The sequence below is a fragment of the Anoplolepis gracilipes genome, chromosome 4, assembly GCF_047496725.1.
Source record: "Anoplolepis gracilipes chromosome 4, ASM4749672v1, whole genome shotgun sequence".
Classification (NCBI taxonomy): domain Eukaryota; kingdom Metazoa; phylum Arthropoda; class Insecta; order Hymenoptera; family Formicidae; genus Anoplolepis; species Anoplolepis gracilipes.
The window spans coordinates 15,343,980-15,365,891 of record NC_132973.1 but is presented as its reverse complement, the minus strand read 5'-3'; the positions used below and the strand labels follow the sequence as shown (position 1 = coordinate 15,365,891).

General features: G+C 33.0%; 1 protein-coding gene across 3 annotated transcripts; it reads right to left on the bottom strand.

The window, feature by feature from the left end:
• Positions 1-239: 239 nt before the first annotated feature.
• On the bottom strand, positions 240-21,710 carry Apoltp (Apolipoprotein lipid transfer particle). Of its 3 annotated transcripts, none has more exons than XM_072890443.1 (27): positions 21,570-21,710; positions 19,896-20,078; positions 19,266-19,310; positions 17,201-18,287; positions 16,673-17,033; positions 16,040-16,349; positions 15,299-15,798; positions 14,733-15,028; positions 13,772-14,282; positions 13,388-13,529; positions 13,127-13,300; positions 12,405-12,950; positions 11,384-12,290; positions 10,022-11,141; positions 9,392-9,679; positions 9,052-9,255; positions 8,811-8,966; positions 7,525-8,661; positions 6,854-7,215; positions 5,295-6,676; positions 4,693-4,877; positions 4,425-4,579; positions 3,038-4,212; positions 2,405-2,616; positions 1,086-2,099; positions 546-995; positions 240-364 (listed from the first exon to the last, which is right to left on the bottom strand). In XM_072890443.1, exons 2-27 carry the CDS (start codon positions 19,951-19,953, stop codon positions 278-280), a joined length of 12,864 nt encoding a protein of 4,287 aa, XP_072746544.1. In that variant the 5' UTR covers positions 19,954-20,078; positions 21,570-21,710; the 3' UTR covers positions 240-277. The 3 variants fall into 3 exon arrangements, with proteins under 3 accessions (XP_072746544.1, XP_072746542.1, XP_072746545.1); XM_072890441.1 differs by lacking the exon at positions 21,570-21,710 and adding an exon at positions 20,380-20,633; XM_072890444.1 differs by lacking the exons at positions 16,673-17,033; positions 17,201-18,287; positions 19,266-19,310; positions 19,896-20,078; positions 21,570-21,710 and adding an exon at positions 16,436-16,650.
• Between the last annotated feature and the right edge of the window lie 202 nt (positions 21,711-21,912).

Here is a 21,912-nt window from a genome sequence, read left to right as displayed (position 1 = left end):
TATTTCAACATGAGTTTTTTTTTTTAATATAATTATTAATACTTGAATAATATCGTGATATTTTTTATTATTGTAATTATATTATATGATTTTAAAATACATATATATTTTATATTGTCTCGTATAAGACAAACTTTGGATTGGGAAGGGAGGTAGGTATATTATCCTATATTACAAAGGATATTGTAAATAAATATGATTAATACCGGCGAGTTATCTAGCATCTAATCTAGTAAATAACTAGATTAAATAAATCATCTATGTTTTAATTATTCCTTCAATCATCTTCTATATCGATTTGGCCATAATCAATACTATCTAATGGCGGCATCATCGAGAGTGATTCGTTGAGATTAAAAGTTTCCTGTAACATAATACAAGGAAAAATAATTTCGTATTAATTAGACATATAAATATCTGAGCAAGATATTGTAAGAATGTCTAGAATAATGCACTTTTTTTATAAATTTTTAGATGTTTTTAAAATCTTTTGTTGTTGAAGATTTTTTAATATTTTAGAATTTTTGTAAATTTTGCATACGTACACTCACGTAATCGACGTGCACGGGCATCGGGTATACACAGGGCATACATTCCATTTGCGTGACACCGTTATTATCAGCGGTACATTCGCACATTTGACAATTGTTTGGCTCGGCTGTAAGGGCGACTCTCTTCGCGAAAACACTCGCAAACTTTTTAATTGAAGCTGATTTCTCGAGACGTAGTTTGTCGCCGCTGAATATTGTGCCGTTCGTCTCCAAAGACAGCGGTGTGCAATAACCTAGCACGTTTTTGGAAAGCTTGACCTGTCTTCGCAGATCTATATCGCCAGTTAGTACTCGAGCGTCTTTCCTGGTGTACGACTTGGTCGCATCCAAGCCGTAGAAGATCTTACCGATCTTCTCCTTCTCAAATTGGAAATCGCTATCCATTAATATGTGCAGAGTGATATCGTGTTCCAACAATACTTGATGTAATACCGAGTACTCCAACTAAAATAAAATGTTGAAAAATAAATTAGATTATAGAATTAAAGAAAATTACGAAAATTTGTGAAATACATCTGAAGAATAGAACTTTACCGTTTGATTCTCCGATTCGCAATGCGAGCATGGCAACAATATGAAAGTCTTTGACACACCGGCCCTGAAAACGAGTCGCGAAGCGAATCCAATCGCAGCGAAAATGTCTTGATTGCCATTGCCTACTGGCACGTAGCTTAAATAATCGACAAAACGTGCCACGTTCTTCGTAAAGATCTGTCCGTCGAGAATGATACTTCTGGGTCGATCATACACTTTGTCGCCCCCGAATATTACTAGAGACCATCGATTTTCCGTGAGACCTCGGTCATTCAGTTCCTTGTCGAGCTGTGTAATTAACAACTCCATACTGCTATTTAACTTCATATCGCGATTGCAATTCTTTGCTTCGACGATAAACACCATGTCTGCCGATCGGGGTACTTTGTCTTCTTCTAACCGTTTGAAACGGCCTTCGGCCACCTGACTGCCGTCCACCATGGTGCATGTAGTGCACTTGTCAGGTATTCTCAGATAAGTGTCGCGGAACATGCATATCTGCATGTATGACATTGCCACTGTGCAAGCCTCAGCTTCGGTGAAACTGTTCAAGCACATATTAGCGTACACAGCCGGGTCGATCACGCCAAAACAGATGCCAAACTCAGAGCTCTTGTTCACGAACAGCTCGTCACAGAACTTGAATATTGCGTTGTCCTGATGTAGGGTCTTGTTTGCGCGATTCGTCGTGTCTACGCAGTCCTCGTCGATAGACCAGCTGTGACCAAAACTGCCAGAATCCTTTAGAAATAGCTTGTTTGATCCTAGGATGTCGTCGAATTGTTCATTGCTCATCGTGCCGAAAAGACCTGCCGTCTTCCCATAATACCAGCCTGACAGTTCCAAGGTACACAAATTAAATTTGAGATTACACTCCAGCCGGAATTGGTTGTGCTTGCGTTCCACCGTTACTACGTTTTCCACTTGATAAACATACGTTGTGCCATGATCCAACTCGATTGGCAGCTGCAGATTCGTCGTAGTGCCGGATGACTGAGAGATCAGCTTCATTGTCTGAATAATACATTATATTTGATATAATAATTACAAGATATCATAATCAAATTTATTCTGTATCATTCTGTATCATTAAAAATAATTTATCTTATAACGAAAATACAATAATATAATACGTTTCTATTGACAATTTTTTTTTTATTTTCTGAAGTAGAGATGTTTTATGTAAAATAATATAGTATTACGCACATGCCCAATTATTAAATATATAATATAATTATCAAATATATTTCTAAGAGAAGAAATTATACTAATTGAAATTTTAATTTAATTTTTGTTATGAGATAATAAATTTTACTAACATCGTTGAAGAGATCCAATTCGATAGCATTGTTTCCGATCAATACTATAATCCGATGAGTGATTTTTTCGGCTTGTATATTATATTTCACCAGAATCGCAAAAGTATTGTGCACAAAATCCTTCGCTAACAAGTAGGTACAATTTCCAGCAAAATCAAAGTAACGTCCGTCAAAAGTGATATAATGTTGAGAACCGATAATCATGGCTTGCGCTGAAACAATATGAATTATTACATTTATTAAAAAATAAAATTAGTTTTCGATTTGTTTATTAAAATTTTATTGTAAAATTTAATCAAGGCAAATATGTGTATTGAACTAAATTCAAACATAATAATGAAAATAAGAGAAACCTCGTATCAGTTACTTCCGGATTCTTTAATATATAAATTTTCTCTAATAATAGTTACCGCTTTTTCTCTTGCTTTTTTACAAAAACAAACGAATGAAAGAGAGAAAATATATTAGATATAGCATTTTTTATCTTTCATTTGCTTTTTCACTATACATATGCTCACATGAAGGCACAAATATAAAATAAAATAACAACTTGTACGAAAAGAAGCATTAAAACAATCAGGAAATAAATGAATATTATTATTAATTTTTGTTATTAAACTTTCTTAAACAAACCTTTGAACGGCGGTAACCAGTTCGACAGCTCCGAGTATGGTTTATACTGATAATAAAGACTCCAGAAGGTAGTATTCGAGGTAATAAAATATTTCTTGATGTCCACGATTGCTCTGATTTCTGGTATCTCATGAAATTCGGGTGTCTGATTGAAGGCGTGCCAGGACATAGGCAGTTTTTGCTCCAGGCACATCAGACCTTCATTAGGATCAAAGATAAACATAGTCTTGGCTTCCCGATAACGATTCTCAGCTTGTAACGCCGTCTGGCTGATGTCCATCATCTTGGAATGCACCAGTCGGATAAGACCCTCTATTTTAACCTTGACTTCGAAGTATTCACAGAGGTAACCGATTCTATCGTACATCTGTTCGAGTTTTTCCAGAGTGTAATTGACCGACGGTAGTTTTCGAAGCTCCTTCAATTCTGTCACGATTTCATCTATGACATCTTTAAGTTCTTTGCCAAACGGCACAAAGGCAAAGTAGCGTTCTTTTATAAACTGTATCATCAGACGCGAATATTTGTGCACGTTAGTTACTATATCGTTCGCTTTGATGTCGCGATAGACCTTGTCGATATCCTGCGTAAAGTTGGTAAAACGATCAAAATACGGCGACGTGATGAGCTCCTTTTTACGATTGTATAGGAAATCGAGCATTTCTTTGCTCGCTTTCCAGACAACCGTCTCGAGATAATGAATAAACCGGATAAACAGAGGTTCCATTAACTTCAAGAAGCGATACCATTGTTCTGAGATGGACGAAAAAATTGTGTTCCAGAGATTCTCGATATACTTAATAAAAGACACGTGTAAGTCTTTGATGAACATGTCATATTTCTCGATCAGTTTCTCGATTATGTTCGCCACCTGCGACACCGAGTCACCTCTCATCACAGCAACGATAATCTCGGATACTTTGTGATAAGCATTTTTGATGGTCTCAATTAACCAGAGCAGTGAATTTCGCAAGGCTTCGCCGGAGTCGCCCATTATTTCCCAGATCTCGTTAAGAATGTTAGGAAGAGACTGGATATGACTTCGCAGGGATAGTTCATCGATGACGTATATTCCGATATTAACGATATCTTTGATGTAAAAATGATTGGCATTATAGGACTCATTCAAAAACACCTTGAGATTTTCAAAATCATTCTCGAGATTTTTTAGATCACTAAAAAATATAATATAAAGATATAATATAAAGAGATATACTATAAAGATATAATAATATATAATTATATAGAAATTAAGTTATACTTTAATATATTTAATATTTTTTAATTTTATTATTTCATTTATATTATTTAACTGAATTTTTTGTAATACATAATCTGATTTAATATTATAGATGATATTTAACATTTATTTTTTTAAAATACTTACTACCAATCGTCAAGGAATTCTGAAATATCATCCTGAGCGTCCTCCCACACATCCGTAATAGAATCTATTACTTCATTTTTTATATATTGTTTCCAATAATCAACATCATTGTTTATATTTTCACACATTTCGTTAAAGTTCGTTTTTATAGAAGTCTGCAAGTATTCGTAATTGCGTGTTATAAATTATATATTGTATTAAATAAATATACTTTAATTTTATAATATATTATATTAATTATATTATAATAATATTATATTATACTTACTACGATATCACTCTTGAGTTCGGGTCGCCATCGCAAAGTTGAGGTGACGAGTCTCGAGTGATTTAATTTCAAATAGAAAGAAACGTCCGAAATTGTTAAATCGTCATCGTAAGTTCTCCAAATGTTAAATATGGCGTTTCGAGCGTCCGGAATATTGCCATGCATTCTTAAACTCACTCGTGCATCTATAGAAATATTGTGACAGAATGTAAAAAAATCGATAAAGTACTAAAAAAAAATTACTTTAATTTTAGTTTGAAAATAGTACACGTGTTTACCAACCTAACCAAAGAAAACAAAAAATTTGTTTTAAATATTCGTTAAAAATGTCAAGAGAAAATTTTCTAAAAAAATATAATAAAATAGAAAACACATATTTTTATTTCTAAAGTTTTTAAATAAGACTTAAATTTGTAGCATCTTATTTTTTTATTAAAAATCTTGTTTTTTATTTGATTTAATATCTCTTACTTTGATATACTAACATGATTTTTTAGTTTCCAATTTTATCTTATTTAATTTAATTTAATGTCTCTTATTTTGATGTATATTGTATGTAAATTATTAATTTTCTTAAAAATTTAAACTTTTTATATACTCACCGGGAGTGTAATTAACCATCGCCCAGATAAGCCTCTCACTTGGATCCAAAAAGAAAATGCCGGTAGCGTTGAGTTCCGGCGTATTGATAGCGCTACCATTCATGACGTAATGAGAAGATGAAGGATAATAACCGACAGCAAAGTACTTAATCGCGTCATTGTTTACTCGTCGGAAGAATATTTCTCTCGATTTCCGATCGATTCGACCGATCAATTCTCCAGTTTCCTTTGATATGTATCCACGCGTATATCTTGCGTGATTTACTGTTTCGAGCAGCACATATCCTTGTCTGCGAACGAATCCTTCCACGTCGAGATCTAATCTGGTGTTGATATGCTTGCCGGCTACTTTATAGAGATACTTTCTGTTCGATTCATCGCTCTCGTCTCTCAAAAAGGCGGATAACGTCAACAGCTTATCCTCTTTGGTAGAATAATCTGCGATGAAGATGGCGTTTAATAAATCCCTGCGGTCTTTTCTCATCAGTATGCCCTTTAACGTGACATTCTTCTCGAAGGTCGGATGTCGAAAACTCAGTATGACTTGCTGTTGGCTCTCCATAGATGTGACGTTGTCATTTGTCCAATTAAAGGCCGCACCAACGATCCTTGATTTTTCGTCATTACGTTCCCATTGCAAGTTTGCTTCGGAACTTACCTCGTCGCTGGTGATCTTATACGATCCGTCTACAGTGAAGTTTCGTAGAGGATAAGATAAACTTAGGATGATGAACTGATTGTCCATATCCTCGGTAGTTTTATTAAGAATGTTTATATGATAAGATACCCAAGCATTCTCGGCTAGACTTAACCACGTGTTCTGATCGAACTCGCCAGATAGTACTTGATAGTCCGTCTTCAGCTGAACCGTCTTGTTTGAGTGTATCGCCTTCAAGTGAATGTCCTGGCCAGTATGAGTAGTCCGAATTCTGGATTCGCCAGTGATATTAAAAGCCGAGCTATTGTCTAATCGATAAATGTTTACTTGCTTAAACTCGATGTTAGGATAGTTGGTTCCTTCGTTTCCACCGCTGTACTCGTATTGGTTCACATAGATGATGCCTATGGGCTTGTAAGCGTTTTCCACGGTAATTTGAATATTATCCTTTTCGAAGCCAGCCCGAGATTCACTCTTTGAATGATATTGAGCATTGAGCACTCTCAAGTCATTGTATATCAAGATTGAATGACCCGTAGTGATCTGTGGACGTTTCTTGTAGCCATAAGTCAAATGACTGATATGACGAGCATTCAGAGGAATTTCTACGTGCAGACTACCTTCTAGATTCGAATCTAATCGCTCGCTACGAAAAGTATAATCGGAGTTGACCGAAGCCGTATTATTAGGCCAAAAACACTCGATGAATCTTTTATTCTGCTGCCTGTATATAAAAAGAAAAATAATATTAGAGAAAATTAAAAATTATTTCTAAATTACTTAATTAATTATCAATTATTATTTGTAGAAAAGTTTTTGGATTATGTGTAATCCAATTAATTTTATATATATATATATATATACACACATTTTTTCTATATTATAATAGATTTATACTTACAAAGTGGTAAGTACAATAAATTTGCATCCAATGAAAGATAAATTCGGCATAGATATCGTAGCATTAATGGTTCCATTAACGTTGATTAAACTTTCATAAAATATCCTTGCGGTTCCAATCCGCTGTAGTGGAGGATAAAAGAGATCGGCATTAATTAAATTTCGTTCATCGGAATTAGCGTCGTAACTAAAGAAAAATACAAGCGTTTCTTCTTGTAGAAATTTCGGTGTATACAGAGAATATTTGAGCTCGATTTCTTTGTTATCAAAGGTGATATTGAAGAGATTGTTCACAGATTGTGTCGGCAATAAACCCCATGTAAGTCGGAAGTGCCCATTAATATCGCGCGTAGCCGTATGAACCTAAAATTTTACATCGTTATTATTTGAGAAAGAAAAAATATATTTGTTTGAATTTTATGACTATAAGTATATAAGAAAGATAAAGAGAAAATAAACCAAAAAGAGAATATAATAATTTCAATGGAAAAATGTTATTTTAAAATTTTCTAAAAATTTTTATATTAATACAATTTTTTTTTAATTATATTTTTCTCAAAAAATTATATCTTTCTCAGTCCACATACTTTTAATTTGAAAAAAAATAAAGTAAAATCTATATTATCTGGATTAATCCTTTTTAATGTTTATTAATATTAAAAGAATACAAACCGATCCATCCGAAGCATAATTATAATTCGCGTGAAGAGCGTTGTAGCCCAGCACATAAGAAATATCCTGCATGTTCTTGCTAGTATGATAACTGATCAAGAACTGATGATCATCCTTATTCGGAGGTGGCAATTTCATAATGAATACCGCGTCCAAATTTTGCTTATTGCGGAAACCCATGGTCGCATTAGTCCCAAATTCCCACATTTTTCGATTAATGTCCAAATTTAAACCCATATCGATATTTCTGTACAATCGACCGAGATTCTTGAAGAACACGTAAGTCAATAACTCTTTCTCGCCCAAATCTGTGGTGTTATATCCTGCAATCAGTTTCAGTAACATATCTTCCATGTATATCAGCTTCCATTGAAAAGCCGCATGACATTGATCGTCATTCAATCGATGATTTATCCGAACGTCACCGCTGGTATTGGTCAGCATCATATTGCCGTTTACCGTCACAATCCTGCTATCATTCCAAGGTGTGTCGGCTTGAATATATAGAGTGGTATTGCCATTCACTTGAACATTCATGAAAGTACTCAGCTGATACAAATCGACTTTATCAGCTTTTTTGATATTCATGTGAGCTCTCACGTCCCAATTTAGTTTATTGACGATGTTCGCGTCGACAGTACCATTAAAAGACCCACCAGCGAAATCAAGCAAAAGACCATATGTCTTCCTCTTTAATCTCAAAATAATTCGATCAGTATTCACACTTTTCGGCTCAGCTTTCACATCTATCGAAGCCAAAGTGTCATTTTGTATGAAGATGACAGAACTGACATCATAAGATTTTGCTTGCAGTTGATCCTTTAATTCTCCTCTAACGTCATATAACGATTCATTGATTTGTCTTAAATCTCCATGGAACTGGAAATGTGGTTTTTGCGACAGCGGCGTATGTAGATCGGCATCAATCTTGTCATTACTTAAGTTTCCAGCTAGCTGATATTCCTGATCACCAAGATGCATTACACGTATGTTCAATTTGGCGGTATTGTTTATACGAATCGTATTGCTATATAAAACGTCAGTTTCTAGAGACTCTAAAAATTTTATCCAACTTTCCAGTTTCGCCGAAGCTCTTACAAGATGCTCGTCTATTTCCCAGGCGGACTCAAAAGACGTCTACAAAAAAATAACAATTTTAATTTTAATTTAATTTTTGATAATAAAATAATTTAATTTTTATGTGTAATTCAACTAAAATTAATCGCTAATACAAATTAATTATTAACTTATAATTTAATCGGATTTCAAATATTATTGATACTTACGTATTTTGATACAGGCTCTTCAATTCTTGCATTGAATTTAAGTTGTTTCTTATTTTCAGTAAAATCTTTTTTCGCGGCTATTGTAGTTTTCGGTATTTTCATAATAGGTGAATCGATTGCACCAGAAATCATCATATCAATTAAAGCTTTCTCTATCTACGTGAAAATTAAAATATATAATCGTTTTTATTTTTACAAATATTTTCACTTGTAAATATTTTAAGAATCGTGCGAAACTTACCCTTACATTTCCGAACAAATCTATAACTAATTGATTTTCACGAATCGTAACTGTACTTTTATATAAATTGCCTTCAATCTCTACAATTGCGCTACTGCGAAAGTCTTTAAGGAATTCTAAAGGTGTCTTTATGTTTAATTTCACCAAATGCGCCTTCTTTTTATTCGTATCAATTTGAATCGTATAATTGCCGTGAAATCCGGTCTATAGAATAATAAAATTTTATATATTTATAGTGTACATTTTATTAGTGTACTTTATATATTTCGTTAATTTGTTTGTTTAATTATAAAAGTATAAAAAATATATAATTTTTTAAAATTGTACGTAAAAACATTACCTCGATCCATGTAGTATTTTGTCTAACATTTACGTTCATTTCCATGAGATAGGTCAGTTTCTCAAGATCAATTAAAAATGTATAAAATGATGTTATCTCTTTGATACTGCTAAACGTTAAATCCATATGTAGATCATTCTTTATATGAAAAACATCTTCCATAGAAAAGCTGTCTTCTATGATAATTTTGCCAGGTGGCAATTGTATCGTGCTTAAAATTTTATAAGTATCGCCTTCAGTGTCGATATCTACCTCTCCCGTTATATCCGGAATTATTGCGAGTGATAGCTACATAAATAAAATGAATGAATAAAGATATAGATAATATTAATAGTAATATATTATTAATAATTATACTTTATTATTAAGAGAATAAATCTCAATTTTAAATTAATTTAAATTAATTTCTTATATTTTTCTTGTATATATATACTTATTTATTTAATAACTATAATTTCTTATATCATTTCTTATTATAGCTATAATTTCTAACATCCAAAAGAAAAAAAGAAAGAAAAATATTTAATTAATAATATGTATAAATTAAATTTTAAATTTAACATAAAAGTTTAACATAAAATTTGATTTTTGTAATTAGTTTTTTTTATCCGTTATCTGATTTACAATTACCTGTAATTCTCCTCGCCAATAGAGACTATCCTCATCTTCTTCCTCTTCTTCTTCTTCTTCTTCTTCTTCTTCTTCTTCTCCCGATTCATTGATATCAGAATGGCCTGTCGTGGACATAAGTCCCAGTTTCAATGGAATCTTAACGGGCGGAGGTTTCGGTCCGCCCTTAACTTTGACACCAAGTTTATTGTTTGCCAATCTTAATAAGAATTCCGTGTCTATGTCCAGCATACCTTCGGGCTCCTTGTATACCACGATCAACTTGGTGATCACTCCGCATTCATGCAAGCCTTCCAACGGCGTTAGCACTATGTAACTATAATCGAAATCGGTGATGTTGTGATAATGCCAAGTACCGAGAAAGCCTGCCGTGACATTATTGTAACCGATCCTGAAGTCAGCCTCGCGATTATTTAATTTAGCTACTATCAACGCCTTTTGAAGCACCTCGATGGGCGTTGCTAGCATGAATTTGACGTTGAAGTCGTAAGCAGAGGTGAAGAGTTGGCACATCGCTTCGACGCCTAACGGACCATTCGGCGTGATAATTTCTGCTACCGCATGTCGGTTGCTCTCTGACAGACCGAATCTGCCACGAACGAAAGCAAACTTCTCCATCGGTGTGGTGACATTGAACTCCACCTTAGATTCTTTCCAGCGTATAAGGTCGCCGAGTAGGATGCCAGTATACTTGCGTTTATCCAGCTCGAGATTAGCCGCGCCAAAGAACATCCAGTTAGTCATGAGACGCAGTTGACACTTGAGCTCGTTCTTGCGGTAGTTTGATAAAGGCGAGTACAGATGCAGATTGCCGGTAAGATTAAACACATTGTCCGATTCCTTGTCTAAATGCCAAATGCTGCGTGCGTCAATCGTTTTGTCGGGATTATACTTGATTAGCACATGCGTATCTACTGTTTCCGAGCGTAGCATCTTATGAGTGACGTTCACGGTCACCCATGAGTTGGAGTGTAAAGTGCTGATCAAACCACAATTTGTCATCCATTCCTTTAAGTCTTCATACTCGCTCACGCTAGCATAGAATTCTGCTATCGCATGCTGGGAATCTTTCCAGTAAGCACCGCTGCTAGCTAAGACTCTGTCTGGTAATTGTAGATATCTGCGAACAGTAATAAAATTAAAATAATAATTGATAAAAGCTATTTTTCTATAATTAAAATATAATTAAAATTAAATATAGTTAAATATAACTAAAATAATTAAAATTAAATAATTCGTTAAAAAAGTGTAAGAAAAAAATTTGATCCAACTTCATGTTTTATAAAAATAAATAAAAGTAGTAGTATTTTATGTCTTATTATCGCATAAATAAAATTTAAAATTAAATGCATATACTCTTACCTTAAGTTTAAGGCGGTCTTTTTCCACTGTTCAAAAGGCATTAACAGCTGCAACTCTAATTTGACAGATGTCATTTCTGGTTGTACATTATAGTCCGCGCCGATCACCGCCTTAATTGTATCCTCCGAATTCCAATTCACAATAATGTCTATCAGATAACTATGCGGATTACGTATAACTAAGTCACAAGAACCAGTTACTAGTCGACCCGGATAAGTCAACGTTATTATCGCGTTTCGTTTGATTCCAGGTGAAGTTGCGTCCATCAGGTACACTCTACTTAATTGCAACGTTGTGCCGAATTTCAAAGCGGGATCTCTGTTAGCATCCCATTTAATCTCTGCTGCTAACTCTTGCCAGTTCTCTTCGTTGACGCCGCTTAAAGTCAGATGTACGTCCCGCCATTTGTCTAAATGCAGCTCTAAACGAATTTCTCGCGTGGTATCGATGTTCGTCATTGCTGAATAAACATTACTACGGTACCTAGCTTCTATATATGACATTATACTAGTTGTTGACAGCATTGTATGATTCAATACAAAAGCATACTTATCGTAATCTATTTGTTCGGCATATAGGCTGACTCTGAGGTCACTGTGATTCTGATACAAGTGACAGTTAAGCAAAATTGGAGTAACGAAACTCGGCGATTTGAAGATCATTTTCAAGTGATGATTGATAATGACAGCCGATGATCGATCAGAGTAAGCTCCGCGCGCGGTTATATTGTGACCGCTGAACCACGTGCCGGAGAAATCCAGCTCGTACTCACGTCGCGATCGCTCGTTGATACGTGCGTCGATTAACATTGAATTGAAATTCGGAATCGTCAGGTTTGTATGGCCTTCTATAGAGAACAGTAGATTACGCGGCATGATGATATTGACGATCAGACTAATCTCCTTGCCTGCAAATAGAAAAAATTTATTGAATATATTTATAGTCAAATAAATTTTGTTTATATATATATATATATATATATATATATATATATATTTAATAATAAACCTTTGCACCTTACCCGGTGCATATCCTATGAGTAAACTGGTTTTAGATTCAGCGCCGAGAGCGTAATGATTAATGCCCATTTTGAGATCAAGATTCTGGATAGGTTTAGTGACGGCTATCAGCGCGCTCACCTTCGTACCCTGGTTTTGAAAGTACATCTTCGAATAAGAGATAATAAGCTGTGCCGTGAGTTTATGTCGGTCATCTTTGATGTGCGGATTCGAGTTCACCTCGGCGTGCAGCTCTAAATGACCGAGAGCTTGTTGATACCAAGCGCTTATCACGGTATTGAGTTGCGGATAGGCAGTAGATTGTAGCTCCAGTTCGGCAGTTTTATGTGTGAGCGTCTTCGACGAGCGGTTAGATAATGCAACCTTCAAGTGGATAGTCTCCTTTCTCGGCATACGTTGCAGCTGATAATCTAACTGGAAATCACCAGCCAGGCTGATATTTCGTTGAACGATGTAGCCGGCTAGTTTGCTCCAAACTCGCTTTGTTTGAAAAGTCAAGTCTATGTCGTATTGAGAGACGTTGTTTTTTTGCGCATTCCTTATCGCACCTGTGATGTGATTAAAAAATCTTTTCAGTATTATTTGAATATATATTATTATAATATAATTATAAAATATAATACATATATTTATGATAAAATTAATTATAAAATTAACTTTACATTAGAAAGAAAAATTATTTATTTACGAACTGAATAAGACAATTGTAAAGACGACAAAATACCTGAAATGGCAGCAACACGTTCACTATTAATAGTGAGATGGATTTTAGGATGATATGTGTAACCATTATTAAACTTTTTCCTCGTGTAACCGACACTGGCATCCAAGTGCTTCGTGCCATTAATATCAAAACCAATATCTATGAAAGCCTCAGCTTCAGTTCGTTTATATATGCCTGGAAATATAGAGGTATTATTTTAACATTTTTATTAATAATATATAATTTAAAAAAATATTTAATACACATTTACAAAATACTAACCTTTAGCAATCAGAGAATTACCAGCTGAATGAATTAAAGCAGTAACGTTATTATTTATCATATCAAAATCGACAGTAGCGCTTATTTCTCTATTCACCTGCGAGCCAGGTGTGTCAAATATCACCTTGAATGTGTTATGTTTCTGAAATAAAATTAACAAAAATTATAAAAAGTTATAAAAAATATTTTTCACTTTAATATTTAAAGGAACGAGTTTCAAATGCTATTATAATTTTTATTAAATATCAATATCATTTAATTATCGAAAAGTTTTAATAATTATTTTTACATAGAATTAATATATTATATAATATTATATTAAATTTCTCTGAAATATATAATAATTAAACGAGAAAATTATTTAAAATACAGCTTTCATCTTACTTGAGTCTTATTCCAATTATATTCCAACACGTAATTCTTAGCAGTTGGATCGTCTTTAATCAACGAGATCTTGAAAAGCGTAAGACCATTTAGGATGAAATAAGGCGCTTTGGTATCCTTAGTCACATTCGTGAATTGATAATCAGTGCACATTTTCAAGCCTATTAGTCTGTTTAAAGCGGCCCAGCTACAGGTGGTGTTGCTAACGATATTTTTGGGTACAATTACTGGATGCCGCAAATTCTTTTGATCTTGATCGGCTATCAAGATGCCCAATGACTTTTCTTCAATTTCGGCACCTTTAACTTTGATAAAAGCAATGTCCGAGAACAACGAAAGCACATCTACCTTCCGATTCGGTAAGCCCAGACTTACCCGCACTAAACGGGTATCATTTAGATTCAAATGAAGCTGCATCATTCCGGAAGAGTAAATATTTGTTCGCAGTTTGAGTCCGGCAGATTTGTAAAAAGCATCGACAGTCATCGTGCCTACCATGTCGACACTTACGCTGCAAGAACATAACATAACATAAAATGGAATGAGAAATATTTTATAAAAATGTCGAAGAAAAGAATACACGAAAAAATTAACAAATAGATTATTCAGTTCAAAGAAACGCGCAGAGAGACATTATTTATTAAATAATATCCAATCCAATAAGTAAAATAAGTTATACAAAAAGAATTTTAATTGTTAAAAAATATTACAAATATTACTGAGATTAAAAATTAAAAGAAAAATAAAAATAGAAGAATAAAAGTATATATCATTCATATAAAATATGTGAGATCTAGTAAATATAATATATTTACAAATTGTTATTCATATTTTGTTACTTATTTATATTTTATTATTTATAATTGTTACTTATCTATATTTTTATAACACATATTTATGATTATTATTTATTAGAATAATTTATGAAAGTATACTAAATATATATATAAAATAAACAAACCTGGAAGTAACATTGGCTGTGAGGTGAAACTCTCTGTTAGATAGTCGAGCATCATTGAGTATCTTTGAAATCTTGAAATTGCAAGCCGCGGAACCAGCGACGTCCAAACGAATCGGTAGACCGGATCCTGTTGGCACGACGTAAGAGGAATCCAAAACCATCCCGGTCCTTTCATAGAGGATTTCTTGCATGGCCAAAAATTCCTTCATTTTTTGCCAAGGATTGAAATTCGCCAGTGCGGACATCACTTGCTTGTCACCGTCCAGCATCGTAAATTTCAATTCATTTCCGAATATCTTTTACAACAAACAACAATAACATTATTATTATTAGTCTATATGTATATAGAGAAAAATGTATATAAAAAATTATACCACGTACAATTAATCAAAATACTCGTTATATTATCTATTATTATTATCTCTCTCTGTGTTGCTGTGAATTTATTTTATTACTGTTTATATGTAATAATATATATGTATTGTATATATTTTAGTAAATTCAATTAAATCTTAAAATTTATTGAGGTAAATATATATTTTGTTTTATTTACTTATAATATATACCTTATAACCAAGGCTAATTTTCGGGTGATCAAAATTATTATCGATAACATTAGGCAAGCGTTTCACACCATCCCAGTAATTTTCCTTCTCTGATGCCGATCTGAAATATCTAAGGAAACTCCGAAGGTGATTCGAGACTTTTTCGTTGCTGTAGATGCCATTTGGACCGAAGAGATTTTCCGCATAATATTCCAGACCCTCCATTCGTGCAGTAATTTCAAATAAATTCACAGATTGACCGAGAAGATCAGCGGAAACGTTGAATGTTAACGATCGTGGCATATATGATTTTGGCGAGAAAATCAAATTTGTTTGATAATTCGCACCAATATTAAACTCCTTGGAAAAAAAGGAGTTTTCGTAATTACGTGAAAATTTTCTAATGTCACTGTTGAACTTGTTATCAAGATCTCGATCTGTTAGTAAACTTTGAATTTCAACTCTAGTAGGCGAGGCAGAGTTGTAGAGATTCATTAAATGACTCCATACGAAAGAACCGACTGAAAATAATTTTTAAAAATTTATGAAAAAAACAAAGTTAAAAACTGGAAACAAACGTGATGTAAATTAAAATTTTTCTCTAAATAAACTTAAATCAATTGTTAAAAGAAATTATTAAAAAATCAGATCAAAAACACAAATTTTTTAAAATTTACAGTCGTCTTAATATTTTTTTGTTATACTATAATAGAAGTTTACGATAATAGGTGCTTATAAATTCCTTAATGTTGATATACAAACCTTGATTGACTTCTTCCATTTTGAGAGTGTGCTTGATGGTTTTAATAACATTGTAATCAGGACAATGCATTACTTGTAAGTAAGAGGCAATACGAATTTCTGTGTCTAATGTCGTGTTACGATAATAATCAAGCAAAAATTGATCTCTTGTCTCTTCACAGGACGGTAGCCTACGATGAGCATCGACAGCGGCAACGCGAATTTCCATGGGTAAAAATCCGCCAGTGTCATCTATGCATTTCTTCAGATCTCTTCGTAAACTCTTTGTTTCAAGCCCCATGTTACCAATTGCCTTCAAGGCTTCCAATGTCTGCAATTATACAGTTATATTAAATTATAAATAATTTAATAATTAATATATTTATTAATAATTATATTTATATTAAAATCTTTTACCTTCTCGTACACATAATTATTCTTATTATAATTTGAATAAAACAAAATTATTTTTATAAAGATTTCTTCGACTATGTGTGCATATGTGAGCGTACGCACTTCTTTCTTCTAATCTAAAAGGAAAGACGCGCGCACACTCTAAGCTAGACTAGAAGAAAGAAACATACTTCATTCGTACTTTACTTCGTGATTAGAATTTGCTAAAAATGACAAGAAAAAAAATTATAAATATTTTACTTCTTTCGTCACGAGAGGAAAGTGAAGACGGGGCGCGCAACCTCGTGAGATTTTCTGTTGAAGATGCGACAGGAATGTGTCTACCTCCTCCAACTCGATACAGTTATCGTTATTTCTGCAATATGTGTGAATAATAGTGGAATAGCTGAGAATAAACTGGATATGGGGAATTTGATATTGAAAGTCCAATAATTGCGAAAGAGCTTTGATGGTGTCATGATCCGGTTGTGGGAACAAAGCAAAAGTAATGATCCAATCATTAATAGTCGTTTCATTAACATATTTTTTCATTATCAAATCCTTCATCACGTTTACCGCGGCGTTACTGTTTAGATATGGTAGTGCAGCGACAACGTGCTTCCTGTCAAATAAAAAAAAATATCAAGTATAATCAAGAAAAAATATTGATAATATTATATCGAGCAAAATAAATTTGTTGTAATTTCTGTTATAGCTTTTTAAATTATTTATAAAATTAAATTTATTTTAGTTGACTAGAAAAAGATTATATCCTTAGTAACTACGTACTTTCCAATTTTGCAAATGTTATTAGCTCTCGAGAACAGTTGCGATAACAGAGGATAATCTAGAAAACGAGCCGAATGAATAAAATTGGTAAACATTTCAGAGAATCTCTGCTGCAACTCATCGGTGTTTGCCGCGAGTCTGCACATGTTCTTCAGTAAGTCTCTGGAGGTTCGCAGCTCGCCGTGCATGGTCTTCAACGTCTTCGCGTGATCATATAGCAACGTGGTTCTCTTCATAACAGATGCAGTTTGAATAAAATTATCAACTTTTTCTTCATCATTGTCTTCATTTGCTTCGGATTCTTGGAAGAAACTCATCTCCTTTGTCTCCTGAATAAGTTGAAGAATCATTCGAGAATTGGTCTTGGCACCAGCTTTGTCGCCATTGGAGAGCGGCTGCAGTAATCGCATCTCATCACAGACTACTCTCTCGTAGACGTTGTGATCAATCGTAATCTCACATTCGCTGCGTGATTTAAATAATCCATATTGACCATCTAGCTTTCGCGGATTTTTATAAGAATTTGATTGCATTACAGAGAAATACTTCGGACCGTTCTGACAGTTGGCTAGATCTTTACTTTTCTTTACGATCAGGCTGGTTCGTTTGGCTTCATATAGATGATACTCGGTATCACAGACGCCGTAAACGTCCACTTCGTTAACATTGTGGTCTATGTCAAAGCGCCGCATGCTATTCTGTAGCATCGATAGCATGCCCCTTTTCAAGTTCAACGTCCAGACCGGCTCGTGCCGATCCGGACACAGCTCGTGGATTATCCCATCGTCGAATGTAAATTTCAATGTAAAACGTTCAAGACTAGTCTTAAACTCGTAGCCGGCATGATCGGGAAATTCGATGTTATACGTGCTGCGATCGTGACTGATGCTGGCGTTCAGAATTTTAAGGATACCCTCGCAGGGGCTGTTGAAATGTACGGACAGAGTAGCGTCGATATGCAAAGTCGAATCGTTTTCGAGATGATGAGGCAATGTCTGATAATAACCCAGATTTGTGCTTACGTCTACAGAGTATGTGTACACGTAATAAATATCTTCTTGGTATTTGAATTTTCTTTCCAATGGAACTGAAAAGAAATAAATAAATGATGTATTTTCATGCAATATTAATATTATAATTTATATAATTATATTTTTCTTTTTACGTATATAAATGTATATAAGATAATATAAAAGAAAAGCTGCATAATATTTTTTTTATTTTAAAATACGTATTAGGCAACTTTCTCTGTATTTAATAGAATTTGTATTTAATAAGAAAATATATTTAATATTTTAAGAGTATAATATATTATTATATATATTAAGAATAGAATATATGAATGACAAAGAAATTTTTTGAATAAAAATAATAAAAACTATTAGTTAATATTTGTTATGACTCATGCATTGAAAGTAAATTTATACAAAGTATTTTTATTACTTAAAAACATTTCCTATGGCATATTTAGCATAATTTATTTCTTGAAATAATTCTTATTTCTTCTTAGTCTTATCTGTACAAATACGCATTTCTTTAAAAAATAAAGATCAGAGTTCTTCACCTCGACAGACGCACATAACTATGACGTCACAATTATTTCACATTTAAGCAATGTAAAGAAATAAAATATAAAAAAAGAGTAAAAGTATTATAATTTTAATTTTATAAATTAAAATTAACAAGTTATTACTTAAGCGTATTAAAATTTGTTTATATACGTATGCAATAAAGAACGCAAACAAACATTATCTATAAATTTATTTATGTAAAATAAGCTGATTATCTCTCGGATTAAAGTGCAAAATAATTTTATTTATTATTTAAAAAAGGAACTAAAAAAGATTTCAATACTAAAAATACGCAATGCTAGCAATTCTCGCGTTCAAGCAAAACATGAGATTATAATAGGAAACCCTTTGTTTCTTCTTTCAATAATATGCTAACGCGGCATGAGATAAGTTTCCGGAAACTGTAAAGCCGACGGAAATACGAGAATAATAACCGCACTATGTTTTTTAGTACAATATGTGTATATAAATGTAGAATATATAAAAACATTTACCTTTGCATTTGATTCGGCCACATGGTGTAGAATCTTTGCTAATCTCTGGAAATAAAAAATTTTAAAAATGTTATGCAATATATATAATGTTAGCATATTTACTATGTTTAATAATTCACAATAATGTTTTATATTATTATGTATTAATTATCTTAATTTGATTTGAAAAATAATATATTCAAAGTAGACAATTTCAATTTAAAAACTTTTTAGCAAAACAATTTTAATAATAAATAAATTTATATATGTATATAGTTTAATTTCAACGATTGAACTATATATATTTATAAGCATTATATTAATTTTTAATTACTATATTTTTCTGTTATATATTAACCTTTAAATTACAATATTTATATTGTAATTTATATTTTAATATAACGTATGTATGCTTCAACAAATATTCTACATGAAATTTTTTATGTCTACATAATGCAATTAATATTATTAAAACTATATAATATAAAATATATAATATAGATACTTTATTTAATTATGTAAATACTTTTGTTTATATTATTTTGTTATACTAGTAAGACGACAGTGTCGCTATTGGTGATAACGATTAATAGACAAATTAATGAGATACCGGACGTTACAATAAATATACCGGAAATTGCTGATAATTACCTGCTCGCACGGCAGTTAATATCACGCACGTAAGCGCAAAAAGTAATATTGCTCTCATGATTTCTGATTCCAACTGTCAAATCTTATATCGTTTCCGGAATCCTTGAAAGATCCTTCAAAATAGGCACTTTCTTATCGAAGTCTACATCCCTCGATACTAGAGCTGTTGCAATGTGTTGCTACCTAATTGATTGATAATTATTTTATAGATAATATTATTTATAAATATTTATAAATATTGTTGCAAAGAAAATTTTCGCGAATGATTTTTGCACACTGAGCACTATGTTTTTAGTCTCTCTCTCTCTCTCTCTCTCTCACTCTCTCTTTGTCTCTCTTTTTACTTTTTCACTTTCGCACTACGTCAAGTTTTCATTTGAAATTTCAAATTTTACGGAGATATCGATAGAAGTTTATCGTCTATCATTATTCACGGCGGCATAAGCTCTTTCTCTCATGTAACAAAAATATTCGTGATAACTACCCGAGAGATAAATCGAGGTGCGGTATTGGCGACTTGATTGAAGATGAAAACGGAGGTAGAGAGAATGTATGTGGCATCCACACCACGTGCGACTAAATAAGTGTTTCCGTTGCTGGCTGGTCAACGAATGGCCGAATGACGAGGGAGAGATGCTAAAGGTCTCTCAATGCTTTTTGTTTACACAAAGGTCATAGGTCTCCCCTGTTTTGATAAGATAGCGGCTCATGACGAGATCCTAGAGACCATCTTTGTGCGAAGAATACAGTATAAAGAATACACATGGACACCATATGGTGTCCACATGAATCCGTTTTAAATTACTTCGCTGATTAGGCTAAAAGAAAGGCGAAGCATTTATTTCTACTTAGAAAGGAACGAAGGGATAATTGAAACAGTTTAAATTATTTTACAATCATATATGCTTTCGTCACATTCAGAATTTGGACGGAACGAAAGAAAAATTACTTTTTAATGAAAAAGAAAATTACGAGAAATTAATATAATAAACGCAGCTAACTGATTTATTAAAATTATCACAACTGATACAATTGAAATAAATATAAATGTTACAATTGTAAAAATATATAGAATGAAAGAAAGGGGGACGGAGGAGGGGAAGAGGGGGGGAGGGAGAGAGGGAGAGGGAGAGGGAGAGGGAGAGGGAGAGAGAGAGAGAGAGAGAGAGAGAGAGAGAGAGAGAGAGAGAGAGAGAGAGAGAGAGAGAGAGAGAGAGAGAGAGAGAGAGAGGAATACAAAAAATTAAAAAATTTATAAATATTTAAAATCAAAGTCCTTACTTGTTTACTCGATCGTTGTAAATACTTTGTTCTCTTATCTCGATATTATACGGAATTTAAATAATTGATTTCATATACGTTACAAATATATTTTGTTCTCTTTATCTCGATATATTGTACGGAATTTAATCACGGATTTTATATCATATTTATACCATTTACATATGACATGTTTATTATAATTATGTTTTCATGATACAATAATAAGACGGATTTTTCTATACTCGATTGCAGATATAAATAACGAGAAAAATACAGGTATTAAAAGAGTTCGAAAAATTCTTATCGGATTACTGATGCACTAAGTGACGATGAAATGAATGTCTACTTAAATGAACATAAACAAAAAAATGATAATGAGAGATACAATTTTTATTGAGTTGTACAACTTACCTCTTAACAGAGGAAGGTAAGTAATAAAAAATTAATTCAAATAAGGACAAACACAAACACACAATTCACATCCACTCCCCTATCCGGTCGCCTAAGGCCGGAAGTCGACAATGTTCGAAGTTCAAAAGATCGAAAGAGAGACTACCGTTGTTATATATATGTATATTGCCAACCTAATTTTAGCGGGAAAAAAAGATTTTCTGTCCGGCTTGATCAATGGGCGCGTTCAGCAGAACGAACCGCTTATTGTTAGTAACAATCGAACGTGATTGGCTCTTACTTTTTTTATATTATAATCAACAAATCAACGTCGAGTGTTGACAAAACGATAATTCAACAGTTA